At 55.2% G+C, this 9680-nt stretch overlaps 1 protein-coding gene across 1 annotated transcript; it reads right to left on the reverse strand.

Annotated features, from left to right (window-relative positions):
* Positions 1–2524: 2524 nt before the first annotated feature.
* LOC124973391 (olfactory receptor 2W3-like) lies at positions 2525–4451 on the reverse strand. The gene has a single exon (XM_047537335.1). It carries the CDS (start codon positions 3893–3895, stop codon positions 2855–2857), a length of 1041 nt encoding a protein of 346 aa, XP_047393291.1. The 5' UTR covers positions 3896–4451; the 3' UTR covers positions 2525–2854.
* Positions 4452–9680: the final 5229 nt, after the last annotated feature.

A 9680-nucleotide genomic window follows, 5' to 3' on the forward strand; every position in this document is an offset into this window, starting at 1 on the left:
GTCTCCCTCCATCCCTACTAGAATCTGGGAGTCTTCTTTCACTACAGGTTCTCTTCTGTGTTCCCAGAAGAAGAAGGAAGTTTGCTGAGGGAGATTTAAAGGGGAACAAACCAATTGAGGGGGCAGGAAATTGGGGCACATTCCGGGACACAGCGTCCTCAGCGAGCACCACACAGCCTCTGGAGGGGGTCCATGCAGCTCCTGTGCTGTCAGTCAAAGTCAGAAGGTAGACATGGGTGAGATTCTGGAAACTTCCTTGGAACCCCAATAAAACTGGAGGGCAGCAGGGGCATGCTGTGCCTGTCCTCCTAGGAGAAGCCTCTCTCTCCCTGGAGACTATCCCTTTTCCCTCTCCATCTTGTCTAATAAAATCAAGCCTGCTACTCTGAGCACCACGTCTGAAACCTTTCTGACTTGATGCAAAAATCGGGGATTGAAGGGGGCTTCCCAGTGCCCCAGTTTCCCTGAGGGTCTCCGCTCTGAAACAGTTAATCAAGCAACTTGCAACCTGCCTGGTCCTGGCCAGCCTGGGGGGTCTCACTGAATTTCCACCTGCCCTCATGTGGTCTTGAGGACAGGCTGCCTGAAGGCCAGAGTCCCTCCTCGGGGGCTGGTGAAGCTGGACCTAAGATGCTGCAGAGTGACCACAGACCACCTCTGACGTCATCAGAATAACATGCCTGCATGTTCCTCCCGCAGCAGCCAGCTCTCCCCTCATTCCTTCTACCCTACATCAACCACGCCCCACTTCAAGGACGGGAAGTTCACCTGGGAGTCTATCTTCACACCCTCTTCTTGGCAAGAGTAAAAGTGTCCTTGGCTGCTCAAAGAGTGCTTGGGTGCTCGGTCATGTTCCTGGTTCCACATTCCAAGAGGGAAAAAGGACCCAGTCTTTGGGTCAAAAATTGTCAACACTTTGTTCTTTCTGGGTCATTTTTCTGGGAGCTGGAAGCGTGGACTCTCTCAACGGAAGATGAGGGTGGATGGAGTCCACTCAGAATACGAGTGAGCTCTTTCCAAAAACAGGAGGGTCCCCAGGAGTCCAGGGAGCTCAGGTCCATTCCCAGGACTCTCCCTGGACGGGCTCAGCACCAGCAGGACTCCTGGAGTTTGATTCTGGGAAGGGCCTCACAGGGAGCCCGACCTCCACTCTCAGCCTAGACCCATGTTAATCCTTTACACAGGGGGTGCATGTCCACACCTGGGCTCCCCTGAAGCCCGGCAGCCCCTCCAGGGAGCTCTGGCTCATTTCCAGGTGGCCCATCCTGGGCTGGTGCCTTGAGACTTGTGTGGAGGGGAGGAGAGGAGAGGAGAGGTGGGGACAGGCACAGGGTCGGAGCTCAGGGAGGCGCAGGGCTGGGAGACTGTGGTGGGAGAGCCCCGCCATCTTCTCACGCCTCCTGTCCCTGGTCTGGGACGCTGTCTTGGCTCTTCCCTAAAGGTGTGTGCCCTCAGGGCAAAGGTGACCTGCCCCTGGGCCCTCAGGAGGTGACCCGAGTCCCAGGAGTGAGCGTCCCTGGGGGAGGTGGGAAGTGCAGACCCTCGGCCCCCCAGGACCCCCGAATCAGTGTGCACCCCAGCTCTGAGGGGACTGTGTGCACAGTGCGTCCAGGAGCCCCGAACGGGAGCCAGTCCCGCTCTCCAGTCACGGTGTGTCTTGGACACTGCCTGTGAAAGGCTGGGGACACTGCGCTCTGGAGGCTGCGGTGGAGCAGGAGCCTCGGGAGTGGGAGCAGACGGGCCTGGGAGAACCCCGGTTCTCTTCTCCTAAGCACCTGATGCAACTCCACACCTAAGGCATCAAGTGGGACATGGGAAGGGTGCCAGTCTCGCCAGCCTCTCACAAGCACGGAGGCGAGATGAACCGGGAGCACCAGGCGGGAACCACAGGAATAGCCGTGCTTATCACAAAAAATCAAGACAGCACTGTGAGACCTCCTGCTGCAGGATTTACATGGCCCACAAAGAGTCACGTGGAAATCTGGACGTAGCCAAAGCCTTAAACCAGCTGTCAGGGACAGTGGCTGCGGGGCAGGCCCTGACTGGCTGCAGCTGGGCTCCACTGAGCCCTCGGCTGATGGGTTATGGCCTCAGTGTGCAGCCAGGGCTGGGAACTGGCTACGCTATGGTGGTCAAGGCCAGACACTCGATGCTGGTACAGCTCACACAGGCACTTGCGAGCCGCGCCCCTGTGCACCCTGCTGGCAGGTGCCTTCCTCCTGTGGCCTGCAGCGTGAAAAGGGCCTGTGGAAAAGACCTGGGGGCTGTGGAGGTGGGAGGGCTGATGGAACTGGCTGGGTGCTGAAGCGGAGGCCGGGCCCGGAGGCTGTGCCCACTCTGAATGAAGCATGTCTCTCCCAACTGCACCTGGAATCTCCTTCCACCTGCCGAACTCAGACTTCATTTCCTGGGTCAGAGGCCCCACTCAACAGCGACCCATTTTGGGAATAAAGGGCAGAAAAGGCAAATGATTCCATGAGTGACTGAGGGTGGAATCTAGGAAGAGGAAATGCTCGATGGCCATCCATGAAGAGCATGGTTCGCCCAGAGCCCTGGCGGAGCCGGGTGGTTCCAGCTAAAGTGCTGAGACCGACTGTGAGCAGAAAGCAAGCGGCAGAGGCAGAGCTCAGCGGGGCTGCCTCAGGGCCTGGGGCAGCTGGGGTCTGGTCTTCTGGTCCAGGTGACCCTGAGGACCCTGGGCTCTTCCCTCACACACACCACGCTGGCCTTGGGCAGGCGCAGGAAGGCAGCCCACAGGGTGCTGGGCGCTGCGGGCTGAGGCCAGATCTGCTGCACACCAAGGCAGCAGTGGCCCCGGGGAGCCACCCCGAGCTGGGTGACGCTCTCCCCGGCTTCAGACCTTACCCCCGCCTCTGGCTCCCAGCAGCAGCCTCCCGAGCGCCCCCTTCACCTCCTTGTTCCTGAGGGTGTAGATCAGGGGGTTGAGCAGTGGGGTGACCATGTTGTAGAAGAGCGTGAGGAACTTGCCCTGGTCCTGGGAGGAGTGCTTTCCGGGCTGCATGTACATGTAGATGATGTTCCCGTAGAAGAGCGAGACCACGGTGAGGTGGGAGCCACAGGTGTTGAAGACTCTGTGCCTTCCTGAGGACGACTGGATTCTGCACACAGCCCTGACGATGTGGCCGTAGGAGCCCAGGATGAAGACCAGGGGGCACAGCACGATGCCTATGGCCAGGACGAAGACAGCGCCTTCCATGGCCACTGTGCTGACGCAGGCCATGCGGATCAGGGCCGGCATCTCACACAGGAAGTGGTCCACCTTGTTGTGCCCACAGCGGGGTAATCGCAGGGTCAGTGGGGACATGACCAGGGAGTTGGCCACCCCGCAGCCCCAGGCCACCGACACCAAGCCCAGGCAGAGCCTGGGACTCATGATCACCGTGTAGTGCAGGGGCTTGCAGACGGCCACGAACCTGTCGTAGGCCATGGCGGCCAGCAGCAGGCACTCCACCCCGCCCAGGCCCAGGAACAGGAAGAGCTGCACCCCACAGCCCGAGGAGCTGATGGTCTTGTCGCGGCCACTCAGGTTGTAGAGCAGCTGGGGGATGGAGCTGGAGGTGAAGCCGAGGTCCAGGAAGGACAGGTGGCCGAGGAAGAAGTACATGGGTGTGCGGAGCCGGGGGTCCAGCCGACACACCAGGATGATGGTGCTGTTGCCCACCAGGGTCAGCACGTAGGCCACCAGGATGACCACAAAGAGGACCCTCTCCAGGTGGGGGCGGTCAGAGAAACCCAGGAGGACGAAGCGGCCCTGGCTGCTGCTGTTGGTCCCGTCCATCTCTGTGCTCCTGAGCAGAGGTGTCCACACAGGAGGGACAGCAACTGAGGCTGGGACGTGGGCTCCCAGCCAGGCCCGAGTGAGCCCAGTGTGCATGCACTTGCTCACCCACCCTAAGCAGAGGTGGGGGCTCTGCTAGGTCATCACTGTCACCCCAGCTTACAGACCAGGAAAGGAGGCACCAGGTGCTAGTGATGTCACAGGCAGAGAGCAGACTTGGTCCCAACCCAGCACCTGGTGCCAGCTGCACCCCAACCACCCTGGTGCTGTCGTTCCAGTGAGCAAGACACCACCTCCAGTCCAACCTGTGCTTCTTCCAGAGCACAACTTCCTGACCCTGGTAAAACCTCAGAGGCACCAAAGGAGACCCCAGACAACCCCTGAGAGCATTTAGGAAATACCAAGTGCAGCTGATCCTTGAACACCAAGGGTCCACTTACACACAGATTTTTAAAAGTATACAGTATAACCATATAAAATACATGAAAGTGTGTAAATATAAAAGTATGTACATTAAATAAAGCCAATGCGTCCTGAAAGTAGAGAACAAGAAAATAAGCCCATTGTTTTCAGAAAAAAATTCTACCATGATAAACTACTATGTAACTGGGTCCACTTCACCTTTTGAATACAGCTCTGGGGCTTATTTTTTAAAGGGAGAAGCTTTCCTTTTTCTTTTCTCCCTTTCCCCTCCTTAACCTGGGGGCAGGGAGCAAGATTGCCCTGAGCTCTCTGTGCTTCACAGGGAGGAGATGTGGGTCAGGGATCCAGGAAGTGAGTATCTCCCAAATTAGCTCCCCTGGAGGCTCCCTGGAACTCCCCACCAGAGCACACCTGGAATGTAACCCGGAAGAGCTCCTTTTAGACCCCGGCCCTACTGGTGGCAGAATCACAGCCTGTGGGACAGGAGTCTCCCGCGTCTCTCCTTTGCTACCAAAGCAATAAACCTTCCTTTTCCTTTTTCTCAAAACCGCGTCCTCGCTGTTGAGTTGGCACTGGAGACAAGGACCGAGCTTTCATCAACACTGACTTATATCTGAGCATACTTAGAAAATACAATAATCAGAACGTGCCTGACTGACGTGCCCTCTGTGGAGGAGGGACGTGCAGGTCCCTGCTGTGTCCCTTATGCCAAAACCAACCAAATGACACACGTGGACACTTAATCATACAGAACTGATAGAAGACAGTGTGACGACTTTCCTTTTTTCCTCATCATCTTGGACTTCAGCAGATTTCACAAGCCAAAAATCAGTGTTTAAAACTGTGAAGTAAAATGTGAATAAATTTGCTTACAGATTTTTAAAAGTCTGAAAAATGATCACAGTAGAAATTTCTGCAAGACAATGAAAAGTCTACCTGTATGGTTTTTTTTTTTTCAAGGTGTTTGCAAGAAAAACTATAATAACCAAAATCAGAAATGCCTTGGAAAAGCACAGGAAAATAAATGATTTACAGCGCAGCGACTTGTAGGATGAGCAGTGTTTCCCTGATGACCAGGACACACCACCTGGAACACAAAGGGGCTCACTTTGTAGATCCGTAAATCCAGAGCCAAGAGGCCTGGGTGACACGCTGCGCATAGGGAAGTGTGGGCGAGGAGCCTCCCAGGGCCCTGCGGGAGCTCCGCGGAGCAGCCTCTGAACACACCAGTTCAGAGTCCCCCCAGCCGAAATGTCACTTTTCAAACCAAAAAAACATAGATAAATCATCAACACCAGTCCTGCTGTCCACACCTGCCTCTCTCTGGAAGAAGGTTCCCAGAAGTGTGGGCTCCTCCACCTTCTAGAAGCTTCTGGGAAGGGCCAGCGTATTCACCCCAAATCCTGACTCTAGAAAGAAGCGGATCCTGCTGTTCCCTCTGTGCCAAGGTCCTTTCCAGCACGCCAGCCCAGGCACGGAGCTCTCTGCGCCTTCAGCCTGCCCTGCACACACCTTCCACGGTCACTGCCAACGTCCTGTTAAATGATCAGCCTCCTTTTCCTGCACCCAGTGGGTCTTTCTGTCTTCCTTTCAATTGTTCTTAGTCACACATGACAGCACAGTGACTGACATACCGCACGTGGGTGCCACTCCCCTTCCTGTGGCTGTACGCAGTGCGAGTCTCACTGGTCCTGTGTTACAGAACAAGGGACGAGACGTCTGACTCACGCCACTCTCTCCCATTCCCCTCCTCCCTCCGTGCCCCACCTCCCCCGTCCAGCCCCGTGAACCTCCACTGCCCCACCCTGCCTGGCCCCAGCCTATAGTGAGTCAGCATCTGCACATCAGAGAGAACTTTTGACCTTCAGTTTTGGGGACTGGGTGTTTCCGTATTTCCTGTGGAGTTGCAACCACTCTCCCAAGTCCTCTCCTGGAGAGAGCGTAGATTCGCCAAAACCCCTTTGGATCCTTCGCACCGGGCAGGTGGGAGCGCAGCTCAGTGAGCCTGCGGCTGGTTGACAGCTATAGGCCCGCAGGCCAGGGCTCCCTCCTCATGATGCCTAGAGGAAACACCCCCGGAAGTAGTGGGCACTACGCTGGCGAGGGCTCCCCCACAGATGCCCACCATGGTGGCAGTGCAGAGGACAAGAACCAGTTGAAGACACGGGATTGTCAGACAGGGTGCCACCTGGGCCTGAGGAGAGCAGAGCACTCACCCGTGTGCAGACCTGCTCAGCTCGTGTGCAGGAGTGGGCTCGGGCAGACACTCGCAGGTCCAGTTGCTTTCTCCTGGTGCTGCTGACTGATCAAACAGCAGGAAAGCTTCCCCCAAAGGCACGCACTGTCCATCTCAGAAAGAGCCACAGTCAGGCCATGAGTCCAAGAAGTGCCCTTTTCAGTTCCTGGAGGGTGGAGGTAGTCATATGGTTAAGTATTCTAGTTTATCTTAAAACTAAATAAAATTAAAGTGAAATTATTTTCAGGTTTAAATTTTTAAAATAATTTTAATTCACCAAATCTATGAATGCAGTAAGATGACGGGAAGCGAGATCTTGCTTTCAGGGAAGGGCACCGGCCTCATCACCAGGTTCCTGGTCCCCACAGAAGGCTGACCACCACACCCTCTTCATGTTTTGTTTTGTTTTGTTTTTCTCAATGAAACTCACATCTGGGATTCCATTTGCTTACTTCTGCCTGTCAAATCTGGTTTTTTTCCCAACATACTCCAGTTACAACATTTAAAAAAAAAAATGATTTTGTGTTTTTCATGTGCTGCCTTCTGAGAAAATTAATCCCTGATCTTTTACTATAATTTTGCATTGATGAGTCTACAGCTTGTTCTGATTGAATAAGGTGGGCGGTGGTAAACTGCTCTGGGTGACCTGCCTGAGGCTGTCTGTCACGATCCACACACTCTTCAAGAGCAAAGAGAAGCTCTTCATCTTCTGCCTTCCTGCACCTTCAAGGCACACCTGTGGACTTATCTTCCAGCGCTGGGGAGGCACCCAGGGCCTGGAGCTTTCTGGGCGAGGGCCCTACTGCTGGGCGACACCCCAGCCGGGCATCCTTCCTCAGCAAGCCAGCCTGGAGGAGCTCACCTCTGAGAGAAGCTCCGAAGGCCGGAAGCCCACTCACCATCTCCTCCTGCGGTAGCGCACCGCTGGGACCACTGCCAACCAGGAGGCAGAAGGCCGACCGCTGCCGTGTGCTCCCCCGCGTGCGCAATGCGTGGGCGGAACTGCCGGTGCCCTGCTCAGGTGGGCCAGTTCCAACGTCCCACGGGCCGCCTCCGTGTGCAGAGGGGTTTATGGTGACTGCAGGTTGATGCAGCTCTCCTGAGGAAGGATCAGGGAGGGACCTGGGGGTGGCCCAGGTGCATCAGCCTCCCCAAGCTCTGGGGAGACTTCTGAACCCACCAGGGTCAGGCAGCCCAGGTGTGCGGTAGGCGAGCGTCACCTCGAACCCTCCAGCCTCCCACAGGGTCCAGGCAGAAAATGAGGACCATGAGAATCTGTCCCTGGAGACAGAAGGAATCAATACTTCACACAGATGGAGAAGCTGGGCTTCTCCGTCCACGGTTGCTCAGACGTAGTAAACCCAGGGCCACTTGCGTCCCTCCCTACTTCCCAGGATTGTTACAGGCCAAGAAGCAAGCAAAGGCTCAGCGCCCCAAGTCCACGGAGAACAGCATCATACTTCTGTTTCTCCTTGGAGCCACTAAAACAGGGCAAATGTATTGACATCTTCTCACTAACAATTCTGTTCATGAAAAAGAAAGAACCCATTGTCCCACCGACTGAAAACCCGGAGGAGCCGAGAGGAGCAGAAGGCTGGTTAAGGGTGGAAAGGGCAGATCTTGTTTCATTCATTTTTACTTCCTTTTGCTTTTAGAGATGAGAGGGAGATGCCAGCACATGCAGGTTTATATTGTTAATTTCAAAACTAACCAGAAGGAAGGCGATCTGTGGTTGATTCGTTACACCGTGGACCTGCGCCCAGGTTTATGATGCTCCCGTAGAGGCAAAGCTGACGTCACGGGGTAAAGAGTTTTGAAAAATAAGCAAATGAGTAGAAACTGAGGCCTTTCCGTCAGCAAGGCAGTATCGGAGAAAGAGCAAACGAATGAATCTGACTCCATCGACTAAGGGGTTAATCAACACTGGCACAGGCACTGTGGCGGAGGCAGAGAGGAGTGAAGAGGCCACTCTGCATGGGCCTCTGTGGAGCTGCGCTCTGACCCCACAGGCCTCCCTCCTCTCGCCCTGGGCAACAGGACAGACCCACAGCAGGGCCCAGACGCAAGCCGGAGTCGCACCTGGAAATCATTCATCAGTAGGCTGGTGCTGAGAGAGCTGGCAGGTTTAATCAGTCCCCGGTGCCCAATTTCTCTGCCCTCTGGGATGCTGGGAGTTTAAACTAGTCCTCTAAACAGGCCCATCCCTCTTGCTGCTAATGAGGTTAATTCGCTTCCCATTCCAACAGGCTCCTCCTGACCTGCGTCCTGCTTCCTTCCCTGAGGCCTTCCCCAGGGCCAGGAAATGGCTCTGTTTAGCTAGCTCTCTTGACAAACCTGCCACCTGACTCAGCAGAGGGACTTAAGGGACAGCAGCTTAGCTATCAAATTAGTGACTGGAGCAACGCGCCCAGTCTTCTGGGAATTCAGACCTAGAGGCTTTGGCACAGCTGAGGAGCCACAGCTTAGGGCAAATGGGCATCCAGGATTTAACGCTGAGGCTTCACTTGTTTTTTGTTTTTTGTTTTTTTTCCCAGAAGCTGTGGGTCGGACCTGGGCCTTAGCGGGAATTCGATATTTATTAGGGCAGCATTTAAGGATACATCAGAGAGGAGGGAAAAAACGGAGCTAGGAAAAAGCCCAACATACAGCCACAAAGGGAAGGGCAGCAGCAGAAAGCCCGTGGGGAGCAGGGCAGACCCGGAGTTGGTTCCTGGAGCCAGGGCTGGGCCCTGGGGTTCAGAGGAGACGCACAGAGGGCACCGGAGCCTATTCTTGTAATGAAAAGGTTTAGTCCACACAGTTCAGAGAGGGTCTCCACCTTCCCAGCCAGAGCGTCATCGGGAGCCATGGCTCTGCAGCACGAGGGCACACTGATTCCAGCCGGAGCTGCAGGAGGCTCGATGTCTTGCTGAGATGCCAGCTCCCGCGTGGCTGGCCTCCACCAACCCTTCCAGCTGGGCTCTGCTGTCACACGTCCCCTGTGCCCAATCACTGACTTGGCTCATTGAGCACCAGGCACTGAGCTTCACTGAAGCCAGGAACCGTGGTAGACGCCTGTAATCCCAGGGACTCTGGAGGCTGAGGCAGGAGGATCTCAAGGTTGAGGCCAGCCTCAGCAACGTAGCAAGGCCCTATCTTGAAAAATAAAAATTAAAAAAAAAAAAAAACAGTTGGATATGTAGTTCAGTGATCCCCAGTACCTCCAAAAACAAAAATGTAAAC

Source organism: Sciurus carolinensis (assembly GCF_902686445.1).
Source record: "Sciurus carolinensis chromosome 19 unlocalized genomic scaffold, mSciCar1.2 SUPER_34, whole genome shotgun sequence".
Classification (NCBI taxonomy): domain Eukaryota; kingdom Metazoa; phylum Chordata; class Mammalia; order Rodentia; family Sciuridae; genus Sciurus; species Sciurus carolinensis.